The 23,771-nt window shown below is 46.2% G+C and overlaps 2 protein-coding genes across 3 annotated transcripts in view; both read left to right on the top strand.

Moving 5' to 3' along the window:
* The window catches only part of LOC115249151 (voltage-dependent L-type calcium channel subunit beta-4-like), a 15,895-nt gene extending 9,369 nt beyond the window's left edge, over positions 1-6,526 (top strand). For both annotated transcript variants that reach the window (XM_029833720.1, XM_029833719.1), the window contains exons 2-13: positions 490-609; positions 704-826; positions 899-1,019; positions 1,146-1,198; positions 1,603-1,683; positions 2,846-2,904; positions 3,124-3,224; positions 3,361-3,512; positions 3,645-3,740; positions 3,821-3,991; positions 4,075-4,122; positions 4,213-6,526. In XM_029833720.1, the coding sequence (XP_029689580.1) occupies positions 490-609; positions 704-826; positions 899-1,019; positions 1,146-1,198; positions 1,603-1,683; positions 2,846-2,904; positions 3,124-3,224; positions 3,361-3,512; positions 3,645-3,740; positions 3,821-3,991; positions 4,075-4,104 (1,107 nt within the window). In that variant the 3' untranslated portion in view covers positions 4,105-4,122; positions 4,213-6,526. The remainder of the gene's footprint in view (positions 1-489; positions 610-703; positions 827-898; positions 1,020-1,145; positions 1,199-1,602; positions 1,684-2,845; positions 2,905-3,123; positions 3,225-3,360; positions 3,513-3,644; positions 3,741-3,820; positions 3,992-4,074; positions 4,123-4,212) is intronic.
* A 2,531-nt stretch (positions 6,527-9,057) lies between these two features.
* rnd1b (Rho family GTPase 1b) lies at positions 9,058-17,551 on the top strand. Its single transcript, XM_003963089.3, has 5 exons — positions 9,058-9,337; positions 9,739-9,826; positions 14,417-14,526; positions 14,605-14,739; positions 14,822-17,551. Exons 1-5 carry the CDS (start codon positions 9,218-9,220, stop codon positions 15,065-15,067), a joined length of 699 nt encoding a protein of 232 aa, XP_003963138.1. The 5' UTR covers positions 9,058-9,217; the 3' UTR covers positions 15,068-17,551.
* Positions 17,552-23,771: the final 6,220 nt, after the last annotated feature.

Genomic DNA, 23,771 nt, shown 5'->3' with positions numbered 1-23,771 from the left:
CACAAACTTGGAGCTGGCTCTAGCTGAATCCTTTTTTTTGGTGGGGGGGGGGCTAAGGGGATGAAAAGCAAAGGAAGGATGGAGGGAGCGAGGCAGAAAGAGGAGAAGAGGAAAGAGGTGCAGGGGGAAAAGAAGGGTGACGTTGTTAGGGAGCTATATTTGGCCGTTATGTGGGTGCTCCTGTCTGGTACGTGAAGAGTTTTGCAGCCCTGCGCCCAGCTGGGACCACAGCCATGGAGGAAGAGCTGGATGCTGATGGAGTGAAAGAAAAGCTGAAGAAGTGCGTCTTTATAGATTTTACCAGTCAGGAGCTGTGGTCTGTACTGTAAAAGTGACAGTTTGAGTGTCACTCATGTCAAGTTCATTTCATGCAGCTGATCGTTATGATGCTAATCCGCCATATTTGCGATCATGGACCTGTCTCGGGACAGAGACCCCGAATGTGTCCAACGGCTGAGAAGGATTCAGCTGCTCTGCTCGTCTTTTCAGGGTTCAGCCGATTCCTACACTAGTCGACCCTCGGATTCCGACCTGTCCCTGGAGGAGGACCAGGAGGCGTCTCGGCGTGAAGCCGAGCGCCAGGCTCAGCTGCAGCTGGAGAGAGCCAAGGTGAGATCCATTGCGCTCTATGGTACCAGAGGCTTTTCTGTCCAAATGCAGCCATGATGGATGCTCTAATGCAGTTTTCTTGATTTGCCTGCAGTCTAAACCAGTAGCATTTGCAGTGAAGACTAATGTGAGTTACTGTGGAGCTCTAGATGAAGATTGCCCAGTCCAAGGTGCAGCCATCAACTTTGAAACCAAAGACTTTCTTCACATAAAAGAGGTGAGAGGCCTTTGGCAAAGAGTTAATCGATGTTCAATTGAGGCCTGAACGCGACGTTTGGCTTTCATGCAGAAATACAACAATGACTGGTGGATCGGACGGCTGGTGAAGGAGGGAGCAGACATCACCTTCATCCCGAGCCCAGTCAAACTGGAGGCCATGAGGATAAAACAGGAACAAAAGCAGCAGCAAGGTCAGAGGTCACGCTGTCCCTGTCTGAAATCCTTTTGAAGAATATGCTGTGCTATGTCCTTGTTGCTGAATTGCCCCTGAGGGGGCTTCACGCGTAATGACGCTTTTGCATCACGTGGCTCCGCAGGAAGGGAGGAAACGCTTCATCCGGAGGCTGGAGGTCCACTCCGCCATCTGCAGGTAAACGTCACATTCACCGTCTGCTTCTGTTGACCTGGAACTGCACGCTCTCGTTCATTTAAGTGTCTGGCAGCATGAATTTGGATCAAACGTCACAGGTTGGCACTCTGCAGCCACAATGGAAGAGCAGCTTTGTGCACTTCAGCCTGCCTGCAGTGTCTACTTTATTAATAGGCTCTTGGCTGGATTAAAGAGCTGTGACTCCGTGTAGCTTTTATCCTATTATCTTATTGTTGCTTCTGTTTATTCTCAAAGCCAAACAGAAGCAGAAACAGGTATGTTTCACCTCTTCATACGGGCATCATTGTCGGGTGTTTTTCAGCCTGTTAGCTGGCAGTTTATAGAAACAGAACTTTCCATTTCCCGATGTTTATGTTCTGTCTTCAACCTTGTGACCCATGCAGACAGAGCCCGTGCCTCCCTATGATGTTGTTCCATCTATGCGTCCAGTGGTGCTGGTGGGACCTTCGCTGAAGGGATATGAGGTGAAGCATCTATTCATCTTTGGGTAGAGTCGCTCCGATTGTTCCCTCAGCTGAGGGAAATTTTTGGAAAAGAGTCAGCATATTTTAATACAAACGCAGAGGAGGGATTTCAAAATAGGGGTGGGAATTGCTCAACCGTTCTGCAGAATGGTGACTGTGATTCAAGCAGAGAGAGAGTTACAGGCAGTTTCTTTTCCCTTTTTATTCTCTCTGGATCACCAACTGCCAACCGTAACCCTCAACCTCTTCCACAGAACATCCATTTTACCACAAATGTTTAGAGATAGGTCCACGTCACCATCACAGCACACAAAAACCAAAAGCCTCATGAGTGTGCCACGCCTCTCCGACTCGTCGACAATAGTTTTCTTCATGCCTCATCAGAGGAGAAGTTTACGATGATAGAGGCTGTTCAATTGAATTTCTGCCAGAATTCAGAAATTTGCCGCACAAATGGTCATATTTAATGTATGTAAAACTAAGGCCCAACACATAGAGCCACATTTGTGTTTAGACTACTGTATCTTCACTGTTCATGTAGTTATGACAATTGCAACTATATTATGGTGACAAATACTGATTAATCTTGGATAAATTCAAAAGTTATTTAGTGCAGGACTTTTCTTGGTGTTCCCCCTGCAAACAAATAAAGAGTTGCTGTCTTGCTCATTGTTGAAAGAATATCTTTTCCTGCCACAGAACAACCGCTGAAGCCTTAAAAATGCCATTAGAATAAAAAAAATAAGGTTAAGACTTTGACCACTAGGTGGTGTGTTTCCTAGATGAGATCATCATGGTTATTTAGTTACATATTATGATGCATTCATGTCCTGTAATAAACAAGAGTAAAACTCACAGATTAATGAGAATATTTGAACACTTGCACAGTGAATTGTTTCTAATGAATAAATTGGCGAGGTGTTTTATCATTAATAAGGCATCCTTTGAAGTCTAAAGGCAGAAAAGCAACCATGCAAAGTCGAAACACGTGCAAATTTCTAACTCCCCCACTCATAAATTATTTTTGTTACAAATTTAGAGCTTTAATCTTTAAAAATATTATTTTTGAACCCAACCAGCCATTCCTGTAGCTTGTGATGTAGCTGTCTACAGCCCCTCTACTGTCCATGTGCCAATAACAATTGTTTTAATCTGCGTCCAGGTTACCGACATGATGCAGAAGGCCTTGTTTGACTTCCTGAAGCACAGATTTGATGGCAGGTTGGTCTCTGTCGCTCTCCGCTGCTGCAGCCGGCTGCACCCTGACACCCTGACTAACCCGCTGAGATGTTGATGGGATTCAGCCAATCATGTTTCATGGACTACAGAAGCTGAGATGTTGATGTTTTATATTTAGCCACGCTAGCGTACAGGTTCTCCGTGTCCTTTGACAGGTAACAGTTGTGGATGCGATGTGATAAGACACGTCTTGTTCCATAGGATCTCGATTACACGGGTGACTGCGGATCTGTCACTGGCGAAGCGCTCGGTGCTGAATAAGAAGGCCATAATGGAGAGATCCAATACCCGTTCCAGTCTGGGTGAGCGAAAACAAAGTTGCCCTTGGTCTTTTTGTGTGCTAAAAAAGATAATTCCAGCTAAGAATAGATGTCTTTTATTTCGGCATGTCAAATCTCTGCTAAACATCAAGCACTTTTTCCCCTCTGTTGTCGTCAGCTGAGGTTCAGAGTGAGATAGAGAGGATCTTTGAGCTGGCCAAGTCCCTTCAACTGGTCATACTGGATGCAGACACCATCAACCATCCAGCACAGCTCCTCAAGACCTCTCTGGCTCCCATCATCGTCTACGTCAAAGTGTCTTCACCTAAGGTAAAACGCCATATTTAATCCGAAGCTGAGGGAAGCAGATCCGCTAGTTATGTGCACTCACAGTTTATTCAGTTTTGTGCTTCTTTTTACACTCAAAGTCTCGTGCTGACCCTCATCTCACTCTCATCTCAGGTTCTGCAGAGGTTGATCAAATCTCGAGGGAAGTCACAAAGCAAACACCTCAACGTCCAGATGATGGCGGGAGACAAACTAGCACAGTGTCCACCTGTATGTCATCACCATATATTTAAAATATTTTAAATATATAATTAGAATCTGATGGATTGTTCTTTATTATATCTCACTAGGAGATGTTTGATGTGATTTTGGATGAGAATCAGCTGGAAGATGCATGTGAACACCTGGCAGAGTACCTGGAGATTTACTGGCGTGCTACACATCTACCCTGTTCTGCCCCTGCTAACCCCTTACTGGAGCAAAGTGTCATCACTCCACCCTCAGCCAACTCTAGCCAACAGGTTATACCAAAATAATGGTTGATTGAGTTCATCTGTAATTATAATTTTAGTCACGGACTTTCCTCCTTTTCAACCGTTTGCAGTTTTCTGAAACTCAAGAGCTGATAGAATGACAACTGTTACGGGCATAGGTGAGCCAATCTGTGATCTCTTTGGATTATTCTCTTCTGGTTTCTGGGTCTTTCTGTGTATTTGGTGAAATCTTTCCCCCTCCCCTGCAGGAACAGCCTGTGCTGCCACCTGGGATCAGACTGGAAGGTCATAGGGCAGAGGGTCAACAGCACCACCAGGGGGCAGCAGCAGCCCTCATCTCTCCGAAGCACCTCCGTCCACGCCTGGCGCAAAGCCGAGAACAAGAGGACCAGAAGGAACAGAAGGCCGGGGATGAATAAATGATACAGAATTAGTGAAGAGGAGCAGAAGGAGGTGGATTTGACCAGATGAGGCTCCTGCATCACTGCTGCCCCTTGGCAAGAGCTCCCTGCTCCCACCACCACCCGACAACTCAGGGCCACTATCTGCCGCTGCACACATTCCTGGTAGCAAAAACCAGCACGGCGGTGCAGCTACTGCACATCAACCTCCCCACCACACACACACACACACACTTTCTCTCACCCTTTTATTTGGTTCTAGAACGATCACACCAATGGTCACACTGCGCCGGAGGAGCGAGACAACACAGAGGAGAGTGTGAAAGAGTCAGTAACACCTTTAGAAACCCTGAAATTGTATCCATTTAGAATCCAGTAGTGTAGCAGAGCCACAAACACAATTAGAAATGTGCCCATTGTTGGTTCCCAGTGTTCCCACTGTGACAAAGAGTGGAAAACAAGAGTGAGAGAAAAGTGTTTGTCTTCCATTTCTGCAGCTCTGTCAGCTGTTCCACTGTCAGCAAATCTCGCATTCATCTCTTCATCACCCAGTAGCCTTTTTAAAGGGACATTTATTATTTGGGGGGTTTATTTTGTTTTGTTTTGTTTTTTAACCATCGATCAGCCACATCATCCAAACCACAATGATGACAGCGCAGTGTTCTATTGAGGCCATTTTGTCCTGGTTCACTTCAGAAACCAAAAAAACCCAATGTGAACTGGAACACAATTACAGACTAGAAATTCAGTGCAAATGAAGAGCTTTATTCCCCTTGAGTTCTGGTTCTATATAGTGGGAAATCAGTGTTAGCTCAATGTAGCTTTTGTGGTCTGAGACACTTGCATTTGCCTTCAAATGTAATTTTATTCAAATACATTCACTTATTTTTAGTAATAACCGTGTAGATTTTTTTTTAAAAATTGTCTGCATCCCAATCCAAACATTTTTCAAATAACTTTTTGATTTTGAATCGCAGCAAGCAGCACATCCAGAAATCAGGGGACAGATCAAACTATTTGTTGTATATTTATTAGTATTTATTCGCAAGTACTTCAGCATGTGTAAACTGACTTCTTTGTGACTGCAGCACAAAAGTTAACTTTTGTTCTGAATCACTCTTTAGCTCTCAGCAGCTCCGCAGCAGATTTACGGTGGAGAGCGACCTCTAGTGGTGGAGCGGGGAAAATCCAATAGCCGCCAGAGCTTTTCTCCAACGTCCAAACCCCACAAACCTGCAAAACAGGCGATACACATTTGCAGAGGAACTGCAATTAATGCAGGAACATAACAAAGAAATATAGCTTTCGAAAACAAAATTGCAGTTTCAACATAAATTCATTTCTTTGCCACAATCTGATATTCAGTTAAGGTGTAAATAGATATAGAAACATACAAATGTATGTGCATGACATGCTGTATTCCTGTTTCATCATAAAGGGCTTTTTGGGATCATCCTCATCTTGCACTTCAAGTAAAACAACATGAGAAGGCACGTGTACGCTTTAATGAAGAGTTTAATGTACATACAGTGTAATATTATTACTGGGAAATATACAAAAATACATTCAGAGTTTTAATCACAGCACACGAGTTCATATGAGATGCCTCAGACAGCATGTGTTTACGTTTCTGTTTCTTTTTTATGACCCTGTCGCTGCAGATTTCACTTTTTTGGCCACTGAATCGTGCATTTCCCCCGAAACTCCAGTAACCTGTACTTGAAACAAAGTAAGCACAGAAACTTCCGCTTCATTTTTTACTTTGAGGAGTTTTGTACAAGAAGTGAACCCCTTTGGACTTCAAAGCACAATTTGTTTTGTACAATTTTTCTTGCCTATTGTTTCACTTGCCTAAATTCTGTATGCAATACAGTCTAGCATCGATGAGGCACTAGCTGAGACTACCCAGATATCTCCTCAGTTGTGACGGAGTATAATTGCACTACTATGGTTTCTATGTCTGCTTTATGATGCAATAATTACACGTTAAACGTTTCGCTGTAACCAACTGAGCAACTGTCTGATGTTGATGTCAACATTTCCTGTGGTTTCCGAGACAAATGGCATCCAACAGTGTCTGTGCGTGATGTGTGCAGGGTGCATCTTTAGTCAACAGCACATCTGAAAGTGGAGGAGGTGAATAAAACACAACGATACTGAAGCGGTGTATCTGGTTTTATTCGAGTGATTCCAGCAGGGGGCGGTAGCGGCGGGTCTCCGCTGATATGCGGGGAAGTTTAAACATTCAAAGTGGGTTCGTCCCCTTTATAAAAGAAGAGGTGGCTTTCGCTCGCTTTCATCGCATTTTCGGCTACTTTTAGATTTTATTTGAAATCAAAAATCTGTTTAATCTGCAGGGCGATGCTGCAGAATTGTAAGTTTTTGTCAAAATGGAACGCCATCTTTTAATCTTTTACATTTTCCCACATCTCACCATCCTGAAGTTCTGTCCTCCACAGACTCCTCTGGCTTCCATTGAGTGCAGAGCCAACATAATGTGTCAGAAAAGTGTTCTGCTGTGGCAATAAATTAAAAAATTCCAGTAAAGCTGGGGAAACATGTTTTTCTGATCTCCTTTATACTTCCTGGAACCACCTGGCACCTGTTCTGGCTCCCTGAGGGGATATTTACAGTTCCTACAAACGTCTGGCTGCAGAGCAATAAGTGATTCTACCTGAACACAATAATAATATAACAACAACGTCGGCGTGATGAGCAGCAGAAATCCTCCTGCTGTGCGTAACGTCTTCATTATTCACTGTTACTGATTAATCAACCACAGGATTCTGCCGGTGCTCCAGTTCCTCCTCAGCACGTCTCATTACCACCGTTATATAAACACCACCATGGCGCCACCCCTGTATCTTCATCGCCTAGAACTGGTTTTACAGTCTGGCAGTGGTTGCTGGTAGGTGATAGCCTTGCTAGACGCCACGGCACCATCTGCCGAGGAGTCTGCGGTGAGAAATGCAGGAACTCCACAAACGGGTGTGAGACAGTCGCCTGACTCAGCGTTTGCCTCCCCGATCAGCATTCGATGCTAATCGCCGTCGCCGACAGAGCAAGCGGCACCTCGGAGGTGTCGATGCTTTACCCTCTCCGACCTCGACCTTCCCATCCTGCGGTGGCGTCCATACCGGAAGAACCTGATGATTATTCACAGCCACCTGTCTCTGCCCTGATTACACCACCAGAATTCATGAGTGTGCTTCATTGCAGAGGGTTAAAGAGAGTTCAGAGATGAGAACTTTTCTTCTGAACTCTAATGGACCCTTCATCCATTATGGAGGGCTGCAGTGCTCTCTGAAATCTGCCCTTTATAATTAAAAACGAGTTCATTTATTGCCTTTTTTGTTATTATATTTATAGGTAACCTTGAACAGTTCAGCCTTCTCTGAAAGGGGTCAAATAGTTTTGACCCAGTGGTGCAAAAAGTGGAAGCACTAATGGAATTACCCAGAATGCTGCCAAATAAAGGCTTTTCATTAAATCCCAGCTTTCTTAACAATGAGCCGCTGTTTGCATACAGCCATAACCTGAAGGGTGGGAAAAGCTGGTCTGGGACCTGAGCTGGGTCACACCAGAACCCCACGTGTGCACCTCGCAGACGCTGGTCAGATCGTTCTTTCAGCAAGAAACAGGCTGGAAATTTGCAGGCTGTTGAAAATAAGAAGTTAAATGATAATTATTAGTCTGGAAGGCCATAAATCTACACCTTCACTTGATTTCACTCTTCAATGCTTCATTTTTTATCATGACAGTCTTTTTAAGGAGGAAGTCTGGAGATGCTTGGATCTAATTGACCCAGTGGTGCAGATTGAATTAGGTATTCCATTGATCCAGTAACTGATCCAGTCATTGATCTAATCTGATCAGCTGCAGCAGGAACAGGTGACAAAACTCACGCTTGAGTGTCAACAGATTAGAAAAGTTCTGAAGTCTAAACAGTGGTGTGGTGGTTAGCACTGTTGCCTCACAGCAAGAAGGCCCCGGGTTCGATCCCCGGTTGGGACTGAGGCTGGGGACTTTCTGTGTGGAGTTTGCATGTTCTCCCTGTGCCTGCGTGGGTTCTCTCCGGGCACTCCGGCTTCCTCCCACAGTCCAAAGACATGCATGATTGGGGATTAGGCTAATTGGAAACTCTAAATTGCCCGTAGGTGTGAGTGTGAGAGAGAATGGTTGTTTGTCTATATGTGTTAGCCCTGCGATTGACTGGCGTCCAGTCCAGAGTGTACCCTGCCTCCGCCTGTTGTGCTGGGGTAGGCTCCAGTCCCCCCGCGACCCTCAGTGGAGGAACAAGCGGTAGAAAGTGAGTGAGTGAAGTCTAAACGTGTGGAAGCTTGCAACTTGTACTACAACCCAATAATGCTTCAATCAAAACAGTTCAAGTACAGTTGAAATAATCTATCATAATAATCATCTGATTAAAAAATATTATAAAGCCTGATGCAAGTCAACATCCATCCACAAGTAAAAAAAATTCCAAAATAATCAGTTAAAAACCAGGAGCTTGTTTAAATAATATAGAATTAAAATGCCTTCCTCTGGTCGGTAGAGCGATGATATGTTTCCCTACATACACCGGCGGAAGTGCTCCTTCTGCCTGCTGCTGGGGACCAAGCAGCCTGCCAGTGGTGGTCGCTGGGTGCAGCAGCAGCCTGTGGAATGTGTGAGCTCTCATTGGCTGCTCCTCGCTTGTATAAAGAGCCGCAGTGGCAAATTCAATCAGATCCACTGCGCGCATCCTCCGAGGCGCACGTCCGTCCATCTGGCACACATCGTATTTTTAACCCTCCTGAGCCGCTTCGCTGTGATATTTTCCACCGAAAGAAACGGGAGCGAAATTAAAACCATGAAGGAGAGAAGAAACACGCAGCCGCTGGTGGTCAGGTGTAAACTGGTTCTTGTTGGAGACGTTCAATGCGGAAAAACGGCGATGCTGCAGGTCCTGGCGAAGGACTGTTACCCAGAGGTAATGACTGACACAACGATGAATATTTGCGTAATTTCGCGCGTGTCTGCTTCCCGTCGGAGTTTGTTAAGACGATGAAAGATGGCAGAAGAATCCGTGCGCACGTTGCAGATAAATCATGCGCATTTTACAAACACTTCACCCTCGTAATTTTCAACCTTACATTTCTTATTGATGCATTCACAGTGACGCCCGAGCGCCGTTTACTTGCATAAAATAAGCGTGCGTGCGTAATAAACTGCGCTGCTCTCGGGTGATTGAGTGGAAATTCCTGCGAATTGAATGAATCCAGACTTGTTATTCGATTTGCGCCGATTATCTGAATAAATGCCACAACACCTGTAGCTGACTGACTCACCCCACCCCCTCCTAATGGCAGCGTGTTGCTAATTGCTCCTCAGACCTATGTGCCCACGGTATTTGAAAACTACACAGCCTGTCTGGAGCTGGAGGAGCAGCGAGTGGAGCTCAGTCTGTGGGACACCTCAGGTAACTGATCGCCTTTTCTCTGGTTATGATGTCGCTTTAATGGCCTTCTGCTCCCGTCCCGCATCGCCAGCACCGAGGTGAGGGGATGTGCCGAGAGTGGAACGCGCGTCTGTCGCAGTTGGCTGAAACGAGAAAATCCGCCTGGATGATTTCGGAGTCATGAGATTCATTAAAGATACGGCCAAGCTGACCCTTGAGGGCTCTCACTGAACTGCTGAGGTCAAAAGCGGCACCATTTGACACCGTTGTCCATCTTCAGCCACGTCTCTTTGTCCATATTCCACCGGAAACTGAGCAGAAATGAGCCGATTATTCCGGCTCGTTTGGTTTCTGACTTCTGTGCATCATATGTTCATTTAGGCTAAGCGTGCAAAAGAGGGTCAATGTGTCAGAGCGAAATTCTCTGGGGGTGGAGGTTCTCATCGCTGACCTGGATTTTGTGAACAGCGGTCTGCATCACCTGTTTGATTCCCTCCCTCATGTTCCCAAATGCATGTGCAGCCACACTGGGTCACCGTGGCGGAGCAGACCCAGCATGTGCTTCTCTGCATTAGCATGTCTGAACAACAAATCCTTTATATAACGAGCCAGAGATGATGGACTGTAACCCCCCCAAATACACACACACACACACAAGCACATTCAAGCACACACACACAATACACACAGGGGGAAAGCAAACGTAATTCTCTCTCTAGACCAAATCCTGCTTTCTAATCCCGGCCTCTGGACCTCTGGTCGGAGCAGCAGGAGTGGGCAGGAGCTGCGTGTGGTGCTGGAAGGTTTTCTGGAGCAGACAGACAGGAGGCCTCTCACAAACTCCGCTGACCTGCATTCTCCACCATATGCCGCTCCAGGTCACACACTGGAGCGGCATGGTGCGGGGGATTAATGGGCTGAATGGGACCACCCTGTTCTATTAGCCCAAGAAATTAGCTCCTTTTTGTTTACTCTCCTCCTGCTTATGTTTCATTATTTCACCTCCGTAATTCCCCATGACCCCTTTTCTTTGTTTCACACACACACACACACACACACACACACACACACACACACACACACACACACACACACACACACACACACAGACAATGTTTTTATTCAAAGCATCAGCTGAATTTGGAGTTGTACCAACAGTAGATGTTTATTCATGTAGTCTAATGTCAGGCAGTCTATGATTGATGACACGTACTGCGTCCGTTCTTCTCACTATAACGCTGTAATTGTGCGCCGCTGTGGCCTGGCCATACATGCAGAGCATCTCCTCATTATCCCAGCTCTCATCCATCGATTGGACTGACCTCGTCGCTGGCTCCTACGTGGCAGCGGCTCCTTCTCCCGGTCCTGTCATGGATTTACAGCCCAAATCAATCTCCCAGTTTTAATCAGGCCCCTCCACTCAGTCATGTTGGTGGCAATCGGTGGCTTGGGGTTGGGGTGGGTGGGGGGGTGACTCATGAATTTCATTATGGGGTGTGGGTAGTTTATGAGTGGCCGATTTATTGCTTATTGTACAATGCTCCCACAATGCTGCTTGTATCCAAGATGGATGGATGGATGGGTGGATGGGTGGATGGATGGATGGATGGGTGGATGGATGGATGGATGGATGGATGGATGGATGGATGGATGGATGGATGGATGGGTGGATGGATGGATGGATGGGTGGATGTTCCCAACATCAGGAGATAGTGAGTCTGACAATAGCGGCGTAGGCGCGGCGATGCTCTGGAACAAAGAACCTTCCTCTCCCCCCACCACAGGGGGCGTCAACTGTGATGCTGAGCAACTTCGGCATGCCAAACCCGGGAACAGCCTCCTGATGCAACGGGGCGACGCTCTGTTTTTCTAAGCCTGTGCGGAGACTGCGGCTAATGCTGCAGCGACACAGCTCCCGGGCGACTGAGGGTGGGCGGACTATCCCCAAACCTGTGAGTCATCCCTCGGCTGGATCATTAATTTGTCTGACTGCTGTGTTCCTCTGGCAGAGGAACGCGCTAATGATGGAAATTCCATCACCCAAAGAAAAGCAGGCACTCCCCTCCCCCACCTGTGCAGCCTGACAGTTGACTGTAAATAATAATAAAAGGCCTGGGAAGCCTACTTCTGCTCTGGCCCCATTTCCACTTCAACACTTGGCTCTGGGCACCACGGCATCGAGACGGTTGGGGCTGAACGCGGCGGAAGGAATTCATTCTCTCCGACCTTTCCCTGCATGTTTCATGCCTCAGAAACCATCCATCTGCCATGGAAGTATGGCCTCAAAGAGAAACAGAAGAGGAAGAGCTGTATTTTCCGCCTGCTGCGTGCTTATCGATGAATCTGACCATGGCATTCTTTGGCTTTTTGTAACGGGGGACTCTTTCTCTGTGGTATCGGACTGCAGGGGGGAAAGGATTAATGGGAGGGCTCTTTGTGATGAGCCCGAGCAGACGACATTCCTCTCGTCTCCCTGCCTTTTTCATGCCACAAAAGAGACAGATACATCTCCTGAGATTAGAAACCGGTCCTGATACACTTTTGGGTCTTACCCAGGCTGCTCCAGCACTCCGAGAGCATCCTGTGGAGCTTAAGATACGCTACGTTTCTCTCAAATTCACTGACTAAATTGTGCATTGTCTGTCTGAATTGATAAATACAATTGATTTCTGAGGAAAGGAAACATCTTAGACGTCTTCTCCATCTTCCTTCTCCCTCGGTGGGGCAACTAATTTGTCGGCTTTAATTGTCAAGGCCCTTAGACCCTCCGTGCAGCTTTTCATTGATCGCTGCATTTGGATCAGTGGCAATTTAATGCAGAATCACACCCAGTTTCCAGGCCATGTGGAAACCCCTTGTGGGAGATTGAGAAGATTTATAGGGCAAATTGTCCTGTCCCGTTCTCTGTCTCTCACGCACACACACACACACACACACACACACACACACACACACACTCATCCCAGTGGTGTTAATTGTTGTGGTCTTAATGTGTGTCAATTTTCACAGTCTGCAAATCCAAAGTTGCCTCACCGCTGCGCTTGCATGTGTAAATATTATCATGTAAAAATCATTTTGTGACACTCAGGATCTTTTAGAGTTATATTCATTTAAAAAATAAATGAGAATAGTGATTGGTTCCTTTGTTTGTTTGGTTGCTTGATTGTTGACTTCCTGCAGGACTCTGAGCTCTGAGGGAATTTCATAGCTGCTCCTTATTATTCCACCCAGAGAGCCTGGCAGCTGGCAGCTTCACTTTTACCCTTTGATAATGCGGAGAATCATTAAGTATTCATGAGGCTGATCTGCATGCGCGCAGCCATGTAGCGCGTGTCGCTTTGTGTGTTCCTTTCTGGGGTTTTGTTTTCCAAACCATAAATCAATTAGGGCAGTTGTGTAATATCTAAACGAGCAATTACTCTGACTGCTTCTGTTATCTGAGGAACACTGAGTCCTTTTCAGATTCTCACGGAGAGTAAACATGTTAATCCCATTGAGCTGCTCCTCTTCTGTTTCATCTGATCACTGACTGGGATTCACTTCCTGCCTCTAGAGCGCGCGTGTGTGTGTATGTGTGTGTCTATAATAAGAGGACTGTCCCCAACAATAGGTGGGTGGGCAGTGTGCAGTGTAAAATGATTGATTGGCAGTTGAAGGCGAGCCTTTATGGAGAGGTGGGAGAAATGGCTGTAGATGGTGGATTCCAAGGCTGTTGCTGTGGTAACAGAGGGACTGGAGGCACTGCGCGGAGAGCAGAGGATTCTTTTTGGGGTGGGGAGGTGGGTGGTTTACTTAAGGATTCTGAGCATGAGTGGGAGCGTCTGCCTGCCTCGAGCCCCACTGTTCCACTTGCGTAATGTATTTGCGAGAGGAGATCAATGAGGATTTAGAGCTCGATTGTCATCTTCTCTCCCTCTGAAATGGCAGGAGGATGTGGAAGCACAGGAAAGACCTGTTTCAGAGGCTGTAATGTGGGGAGCAGCTGCAAAAGTGATTGGGATTGCATTCAATCCCCAAATGACGCAGTCCCTGTCCTGCCTCTGCTAATTTTACTTCGATCCTTGAAACAGTTTCCACTTACAATTAATAAATTATTGGCTCAAATCATAGACTCCTAAATTCAGATTTCCGGTTACCAGAGGTCTGGTGGGAGACACAGTGTGCACTCTGTTTTGCAATTTGACCACAGTTTTTTGTTCATTTTTAATATATGTCCAATAAGTCTCAATCCAGATCTAGCCTGTAACACTCTTGATCAGCCCTGAGAGTGTTTGTGTTTTTAAAAACTCTGCATTTATAAGGTGATTACCGGAAATGTTCTTAAATTAAAATCCTGTGTGTGACATTGTTTAGAACGGCAGTGTGTTCTGTAACAGCCTTATTAGCTATCACTATTTGCTTTGAAATATTACAAAAAATTTACCAAGCAAGTGCAATATTATTATTAATGTGGAAATAAATCCAGTGTTAGCGCTGCAAGGCACAATAGAGTGTTACTATCATTTTATTTTTGCAGTAAAATGCTTTTAGTTGATTCACTGACATCAAAATCTGACTTTTAGACAACTGCTCGTGTTTGAGTGTGTTTTTTTTTCTTTTGATGCGTTCAAGGTTCCCCGTACTACGATAATGTGAGACCCCTGTGCTACAGCGACTCGGACGCAGTATTGCTGTGTTTCGACATCAGCCGCCCGGACACAGTGGACAGCAGTCTGAAGAAGGTACACTCTTTAGCGTGTGTCTCTAGAGTTTGGACATATTTCTGTTATTTACTGTCCTGCTTGTTTTTGTGTCCTCAGTGGAAAACTGAGATCTTGGACTTCTGTCCCAGCACACGAATCCTCCTCATTGGCTGCAAGACTGATCTGCGCACAGATGTCTGCACGCTGATGGAGCTGTCCAATCAGAAGCAGACCCCCGTCACCTACGAGCAGGTGAGCACGCGCCGCCGCGTGGCTAACGGGTAAGCATCTGCGCGTTAAAAGTGCTCACCGTGAGCCCGTTTTTGCTCTGCAGGGTTCTGCTTTGGCGAAGCAGCTGGGTGCAGAAGCCTACCTGGAATGCTCAGCATTCACCTCTGAGAAAAGCATCCACAGCGTCTTCCGTACCGCAGCGATGGCCTGCATGAACAAGCTACAAGCCCTCCCAAAGAACAGCCCCACCCGCCGCCTCTCCAAAAGACTCCTCCACCTCCCGAGCAAGTCGGATTTGCTCTCCTCCACCTTCAAGAAGGAGAAGACCAAGAGCTGCTCAGTGATGTGAGTGGAGAACTCACCGTTGACAGTGATCGCATTACCCCAAGCCCCTCGCCCTCTTTGGTCTTGGGGAAGGGGGGTGGGCACGGCTTTATCAGGGCATCCTGCTGAATCCTTCCCTCACCCCCCCAGAAACAGAACACCCCTCAGTAGAGGTGGACACCTCGCTGTCCACTTGCTCCTGAACCCTTCAGCACACATCTGTCTTTTCCCAGTACTATTTATCTTGCTTTCAGACAACAAATATCACTCAAGAAAATGAGTATTTCCGCCTTTAAACGGTATGCAAGGCCATCGGTGTTGCATCCCTCTGAGTTTATTATCTCTCGGCACACTTCCATTTCGTCCAAATTGGAAATGTGCAACTTGGTGTGATATAAGCAATTCTCAGACAACTCAGCTGATTTTAAATATGAAATATACACACATATATATATATATCTAGCATGACAGCTGTCAGGATTCAACTAAACACATTGGTCAGGTGGGTGAAGATGCAGAGTTGTTTGCTGATATTGGCCTGTGAAAGGTTCGAATCACAATAAGAGCCTCTGTGTTAGGAGCTGCTCTCACTGTCTTGGTGGCCGTGAGAGCAGGTGTAAGAGTTGCGCATGCAGACAGTTCAACCTGCGTGGACTGCTAATGCACGGTTGTGTAGCGCTGGACAGCACAGCTTCTTTTTCAGGGGGATCAGTGGAGATAAGGAGGCTCTGTGTGGGGGGAAATGAGGACACACAAGTATAAAGCCAGGCTTCCAGTGTCTCTCCTTTTCAGAGCCAGAGGCTATTTAAAAACTCTACTTCGTAACGGGACCGACAGCGAGGAAAACGTGTTCCTTGTCTCCAAAAGAACACTCCGGTGCCGGGCGGCTGTGTGGTGTTTGCTGGTGTTCTGAGGCAAATTTTAAAAGTGGATTTTGACACTGACCGCGGTCAGGCCAGCCGCAAACAACAATGATTACTGTGTACTTTTCAAATTTGTAGCATTTTACTGAGCGTTTTTTTTTTTTCTCCACGAGTGGTATGCAGTTTTAAAAAAAATGCCTTTGGAATCACATTTCCTGTGATCACTTAAAGCTTTTCACTCCTAATATGCCCGTGGATTTCTCTGATTTGCCTCAATCCAAATGTAGCACTCCAAATCTGACTTAACTCTTCCGAAATGACTCGAGCGTATGTCTGGTACTCCACTGCCCTCCAATAAGCAGTTCTTACAAGCAAAACTTCTTTCCTGAGCCTAAATCCTTGGCTTCATGGTAATGTGGGTGCAGCATTAATCCCCGTGCTTCTAACCATAAAGCAATAACGATTTGAGTGCTTACGTGATGTCAGTGACGCGTGCGGCAATAAAGACGCGGCTTTGCAATGTCCGTCATGCTAACTCGACATCCATGCACAATCCTGGAAGTTCCTCATTTGTACAAAGATGTGGCTGATCTGCGTTTGCCCCCTCCTCTGTATTACCGGTGATAGCAACAACCGTTGACAACACCGTGCTGTAACAGCGGTTTTATATAGCATCAAAGCTGTTTGAGCTGTGGAGGCTAGACTGCTGCTCAATTCATAAAATAACGACGTATGGCATCAAGGCAATATCATTCAGAACAGCTTTAGCAATGACAGTATAAATTTGGGCCCAACAAAAGTCATAATCACCCTGTGTGAAGGGCTGGAGCATGGACAAAGGGGAGAAAGTGACCAAAATGTGCAGGCTGGCCCTGTCCAAAGAAAGCTATTTTTCCATTGATTTTCTTTTTTTATGATTAACGTGTCATTTCGTTCTCTTTTTCTATTTAAAAAGCATGATGTGAACCTCAGTGTTTCCCAGTGTTTTTCCTCTCATGCATCTATTTCCAAGATGTGGCTGTAGTGTCTTTAAGGAGACACGACCTCCCCCCCCCCCCCCAATAGTTGGAGGAACTCAAAGTGGCGATTTGCACAAAGGCTTCCACTTCTTGGTCACACACCAAATAACTCAGCATCGCCTAGCAACAGTCCAGCGCAGGAAACAAGAGACTGGGTCTCGGGTTGGGTCGTGTGGACAGAGAGAGTTCACGAGCAAACATCCCAGCATCGATTATATACAGCAGTGCGTTCTTATTTGATGTCTGGCTTATTTAAAAAGGAGCATCTCTTAGTTTTGGGGGGGAAGGGGTTGGGGGAGGGGCTTCTGACCATGGGACAGATCGCCAGATAATGTGCAGCCTTTGTGTTGTGGTCAGTGTTTGGTACAATGGTGCAGTCCAACTCCTAAGCATGTCCTACTGAAGTTGTATGGTTGTACATACTGTCTCCTCTTTTGTATTCTCTGTACGACGCCCTCAGGGGTGTCAGGTGAAACTGTCGTTGACGTGACTATTTATTTCATAGCTATATTTGCCTTTTTTTAAAATTGACATGCAATTTTTGTTTGTTAAAAACAGATTTTCAGAAAATGAACTTTATGTCCCTTTTTTGTTCTTGCTATGTTAAATAAAGCTCGCCTTGTCTGGCACGGTGGACTCCTGCCTTTTATAACACAGCTGAAACATGCCCGTCACCCCTCACTGAACATCGGAAAGCCTGGAAATTGAACCGATATCCCTCGTCATGTGCTCTTTCAATTACCTCGGGAGTAAGTTAAGTGCTAATTCTATCATCCCTCTGTGCCAATAGCTCTTCTGGTCTGTGGCTCTGCATGAATACGGAGAATCCAATGGTATTAATGTCATTTCCCATCTCTTCATCTCTGGATTATTATCCCAGAGATAAAACAGATGTGACAGATGTGTCTGCGCCGCACATTTCCAGCAGCAGAGCAATTTGTTGACATTCTCCCTGACAGGTTTGACGTGGAATCTTTATCTCTTCTCTGCCTCTTCCCTGGACACGCGTGGCTGCTCTGCTCGTCTGTCTTCTAACGCGTCTGCATCTGGCGGCTGGCAGCTGCAGGGGTGCCTGAACCCGGCATGAAGCCACAGAGGTGATGCAGAGGTGCTAAATGGACAGAAGACACATGCACCCTCGCAGCGCCTCTGTCTCTGCTCCCACACACAGTTAACCGGTGCTAATGAGACGCTAATGAAACTCTCGAGGGACTGATGTCCGCACGGTAGAGCTGCAGAAAACACTGAAGGAGAAGGAGAAAAATAATAAATGATGAAGATATTTTTTAAAAAAGAGAATGGCAATAACCTTTTCAAAATTGTCTTCATGGATACATTGTCCAGGGTGTGACGACCGCAGTGAACAGAAGCTGGATGGATAGTGAAAAAAATCAAATAACTAAGCATCGTTGTAACACGGCTCCGTATGATCCTGTCAGATGATTTATGACAGCAGAGAATCCCTCAGAGGCCTCTGGCATACAGGTCAAAGTGAATCTGCAGACATAAAAAACACGAATAATGTAGTGATATACACCACAGAAAACCCGAAAAAGGAGAGGAGGTTAGTTTGTGTGTTGTTTAACTTCAACAGTTTAAATAAAAATGCATGACTTGTTCAAAAATGTGACCAGAAAATGAGCCAACATATCACTGAGGGGGTGTGAGGACATGTAAATAGGCCGCATACGTTGCTAGTTTAAAAAATTAGGCCAACATCTGGGCACATGCACAGAAAATTCGATTGCCCACGCAGCTGTGGTCTCTTTCTCCAGGGTTCACTCTGTGAAGTAGCATCACGATAGCCCAGCGAGGAAAACCTTCAGTTCCCAAAACCCAGTGGAAAAGCTTGAGTGTAAAGACCAGGTCACGTGAAAATGATTGAGTTGCCACTGAATAAGATGGTTGTGGATTAATTCTGATTCATATGTTGAATGAATAACTTAATTCCATCTCAACTGTTAATGCCAAATCAAATTTAAAAGAGCCCAAATGTCATTATCCCCCCTGATGAGATTAAATGATTTCATTAGAGACTGATAAAGGAGTTTCCGGAGGAGAATCTCTTTCACCTGCTATTCAGCACCTGCAACAATACCTCAGATTTATGTCAAAGATGAAGTGATCCGGCTGGACTGGCCGTTCATAAAGGGGCTCTGAGGGGATTTAAGTCAGCCTTCCACGGCCCTCAGTAGTACTGTATAAAATTGAAGAAGGTGGCTAACACACATAAACTCACCCTTCAGACACATCTGTCCATCATTTTACACTCACAGCACCAACGACTGCCCTCTTGTGCAAATCCTCCCCCGCAGCCTCCGACTCCACGTTGTTCTCCATCACCCTCACATCAGTGGTCGACCCCTGACCCCCACCAACAGCCTGGGGACGAGCCAGTGTCTCACCGGGAGCTCTCTGCTGACCTTACATTTCTTTGGCTGCAGCAGCAGCAACGTGCTCGGTCACATGGGGACAGTCATTCACTATTCCCACAAAGAACAGGCTGGTCCTTTAAAATTCACCTCTGGATTTGAGGTTTTTCTCCCCGGGACACATTCTCATACATTACGGGGCCACGACCAGCTGCGCTGTGGATGAGTAATCATCAGGTTTATTCTAATCTTTGTGGACTATTCCTGTATGCAGACGCTGCCTCTGGCGTGTTTACTGAGTTGGGTCGGTCGCAAATCCTTAATCTCCGTTGAAAGTAATGAGAGACAAGAACACACGCTCACATTTCAGCCTTTCCTCCATCAGTCAAGGGATGACGAGGAAGGCGTCACACACCGTTTTTTGTTTTTACGTGTGATGCATTTAATCTTAACCATAAAAACACTGCAGATTAAAATGAGGCAAAAGCTTAAGCCAAGGCTTAACCCTAAAATAGTCCTGAAGTTGTGAGGACCAGCCAAAATGTCCAGCCACAATGCCCTCACTTTGACAGTAGAGTGTGTACTAATGCATGTTGCATGTACAAGAACACACATGTGCACTACTTGACCTCCGTTGTGCTCACTGTCCATAGCTGCCCAGGCTGCTGCACAGTGTGACTGCGTCTGAGAGCTGAGCTGAGCTGTACTCCGAACACACACACACACACACACACACACACACACACACACACACACACACAGCAGTAGACTTGGCTGTGGGCCACATCCCGCTTGGGTCTGAGCAGAATAACAGGACGGATCCAGTGCAGCGTCCATACGCGCCGTCCCCTCGGCTGCACCGTGCAGGAATAAGCTGGGTCCAGCACTTTGTCCTTTGTCCTTCATGCTGATTTAATGTGAGATCAGGTCAGCTGCAGCAGCCTGGCTCCAAACTCACGATAATTACTCCATAATTACATCTAAACACACACTGTGTCACTGCTGTTCCTCAACCCAGTAATTTTACTGTACTCTCCAAGTATGTGTGCAACAAGCACTATTTTAATAACGAGTAATAAAAGTGTTAAATCCAGAGCTGGCTTGCTAATTTCATATACGTTCCTGCTCTAAACCTCAGAGAAAAAACATAAATAAATGTTGACAAAGGACCAGTGTGTCCCTCAGCCTTTTTCAGTCATGTGTGTGTGTGTGTGTGTGTGTGACTGTTGTCACTGTGGTGCCTGCAGCTGAAGCAGGAGTGTTGGGGGGGGCGTGGGGGGGGGGGGGGGGGGGGGGGCGAGGGGCGGGGGTACAAAAGGGAGAGGCTGTGAATACTCCAGGCAGCACTATGCTCATTTTTTTCTCCACTACTCACTTCTTTAGGGAACTATGGCTACAGGCATGTGCATCTAATGGTTTGAAAGAGTGCAAGTTGTGTGTTCATCTTGGTCCGGGAAGCATGTGGGACAAGAGGAAACAAGGGCAATAACTCTCCTGCCACGGCCTTGGGGTGGCTGGCTTAAAGAAGAAAAAGAAGCCGAGAGAGTGAGCAAAGGATGAGGAGGAGGGTGTGTACCAAGATGGGGGGAGTGGCCCTGTTTTACCTCAGACTGATGCGCACATTGGACAGAGACAGAGTTCGTCTCTGTCCGGCAGCAGAGGACGTGCACGGTGGAGCGCTAAAGGAAGGTGTATCGAAGACCAACACAGCCGAATGGTGACATTGATCCTCGCTGACAAGGAAGCCAGAAGAGCGCTGAGAATACGCACATTAAAGCAATGTTCTTACATGTACACCCTCAAAGGGTGAAATGAAGCAAAGAAACATTACATAAGCGCTGCGTTCGGAAGAGGGCTTGCAGCCACCCCGGAAAACGAGGATGAGTAGGAGGGAAGAGCAGACAGTCTGTGAGGTAACGAAATAAAAATACGGCCAGGATTTTACATGGCAGGAACGCTCACAAGGCTTTTGGGGCTGTAATTACCTGGTGATTCAGTCTCATCATCTGGAGTCATTTCATTGCAGGGGTCTGCTGTCATGACAACAACAGCTAACATGTATCACTGATGAACACGTAATTAGCCCATGACTGTGGACAGAGGCAGCTTTCCCACTGGTAAATATTTCAGTCCTGCGAGGTTCATCCTTGCGTCTTAAAACAGGTGTGAGGAAAAGCCTGGTGCAGAATATAAACTACAGTCTGACTCACAGGAGCCGTGTCGGCGGCCGTTACTCTTGTGGAACAGGTCAGATCATGAAGTCCACTCACCACACTGTTGGTGCAAATACGTCCGCAGTCCAACTTCATCCTCAGGAAGATAAACTGACAAAAAAAGGGTTTTTTATTAATTCACCGGCTAAATATTGAAATGCTCTTAGTCTGCAAAACATCAGCTCCAACAACATTCCCATGGTGCATTCCCCCGCCCTTCTGTCTGCACCTTCATCTTCTTCAACACACATCTTTCTAGTTTTTTATAGTTTACAGGTGCACAGTGAAACTGGATACGTACAAAACATCAAGTCATCTGTGATGTGATTTAATGTTCTTCTGTTCTCTCTTCATCACCGAAAGTGCCGAGTCGGCCCTTTGCTGTCATAAAGTGCAGCTGCTTCGGTTGCTAATTATGAGAATCGCCGCTCGTCCCCCTGGAACAAAAGTGTCCACTTCACAAATGCATCCACTTCCTGTTGCAAACACACTCCCAGAAAACCACTCGTGCGCCTTGTCGGTGCGGTTCGCTCCACTTTAGATGAGCACCAGACGCCTGCATACACACCAAACCTGGAGCAGCAGAAACTGTTGTGTGTCATTGTGTGACAGGTAACACATTGCACACTGGGTATATGTGGAGATAAACTGGTTTACAGACATCAAACAAGTACCCGTTTTGTACACCGAGTCAAATCAATGCTCACCTACAGTAGAAAAGTAAAACACTCCACTCTTGTCGTCCCTCAGTGCTAAAAAAGGAAACATTCACTCTATTTTCATTATCCACCATCTTTATATTCATTGTTGAATTGTTGTTGCTCATGAAAAGAAAAACATTTGCAATAAATGATCTATTGAGCGTTGATGACTGGACACTGTTCTAATTTCTCATAGATGATGGAGCGGCTATAAACGTATCGAGGAGAAGCTTGGCGGTCGCTGATAAAGAACAGCTTGGGCGCATCCTTCAATCTCTGGCACTGACGACTGAGCCAAAGACCCCAGCGTAGCTGCCAACCCGACGGCTGTGTCCTGTCTGTGAAATAAGTCGGTAAATCTGTCAGCCTTGCCGAGAAAAGCAGAAGGTCTGTGCTGCTAAATCAGGCAGACAAAAAGCCACGTAGCCACGTAGGAGCAATGGCTCAATGCAGAGGAGGTGAGGAACCAACGGGCCAGAGATGGACCTGAGCAAAAACCTACCTTTGCATGGCCGATACACGCACCCAGGCAAGGGCACATGGCCTAGGTGTGTGTGTGTGTGTGTGTGTGTGTGTGTGTGTGTGTGTGTGTGTGTGCAGTCACATACTGTACCTCCTCCAGTGCATTTACCTGAAGGCTGCAGGAAGAGAGTCTTATCTCTGCAGACTTTATCACTGAAAACCAAACTAGGTTAAGATACACATAAAAAAGAATATTCAAAGATATCCTAGAGCGAGCTGATCTGGTGGAACTGCACTGCATGACAGCCGGGGAAGATGGAGACCCACAGATGAGAGGACGAAGAAGAGGGCGAGCAGGCGGGGGGGCGTGCCAGGGTTCTCCCGACAGCCGCAGACACTTTAATTAAGGTGCACAGTCGGGAGATGGAGCAAAAACCACTGCTCTGCATTGTCACATAATGATTTCCTTATCACCTCCGCTACAGGAAATGGAGCATCTCTCATCTGATGGATTTGAACGCTTGTTTCCAGGAAAGCTCGTCTGGTGGCAATAAAAAAGTCACGTTGCTATTTTCAGCTCCTACAGCAGAATATTGAAAGGATCCCGACACGGGATCGCAAAGCGGCATTTGAGGGAAATTAAGGAATGCAGCAGATGTTTGGTGCAGAGATAATCTTTTAAAGATCAATCCACTTTAAAAGGACACCCCCCCCCCCCCCACCCCACCCCATCATTTACAATAATAAATGTTTCATCCACAACTCTACATTGTCACTGACGCAAGCTTCATTATGGTCTATATTTCTGCTGTGTTGCCATAGAAAATAAAAACAGCTGGTATTTAAATTTGATATTTCCTTCAAATTCATGATCTAATCTAAAATTGCTTCTTCTCCATGGTTATGTAATTCTATCAGAACAGGCTGCATGTGGCTCCTGTTACACATTTCTGCAGGAGGAAAGGGTATTAGGAACAGACTTAATGTAGTTAGAAGGACGAGACAGAGGAAGAAATATCATGGAAATGGAGTGATGAATCATGGGAGAAAAGAAATATAGGAGAGGTGGGGGGGGGGGGGGGGGGGGGGTGTTATATTT

Source organism: Takifugu rubripes, chromosome 3, assembly GCF_901000725.2.
Source record: "Takifugu rubripes chromosome 3, fTakRub1.2, whole genome shotgun sequence".
Lineage (NCBI taxonomy): Eukaryota > Metazoa > Chordata > Actinopteri > Tetraodontiformes > Tetraodontidae > Takifugu > Takifugu rubripes.
The sequence above is the reverse complement of the archived record's forward strand: the minus strand, read 5'-3'. Positions and strand labels throughout refer to the sequence as shown.

Bases quoted from the DNA above. Each gene is read 5' to 3' on its own strand.
- rnd1b (XM_003963089.3), top strand. From the start codon at position 9,218: ATGAAGGAGAGAAGAAACACGCAGCCGCTGGTGGTCAGGTGTAAACTG. The intron at 9,827-14,416 runs GTAACTGATCGC...GATGCGTTCAAG, and splicing joins CAGTCTGTGGGACACCTCAG to GTTCCCCGTACTACGATAAT. The intron at 14,740-14,821 runs GTGAGCACGCGC...TTTGCTCTGCAG, and splicing joins CCCCCGTCACCTACGAGCAG to GGTTCTGCTTTGGCGAAGCA.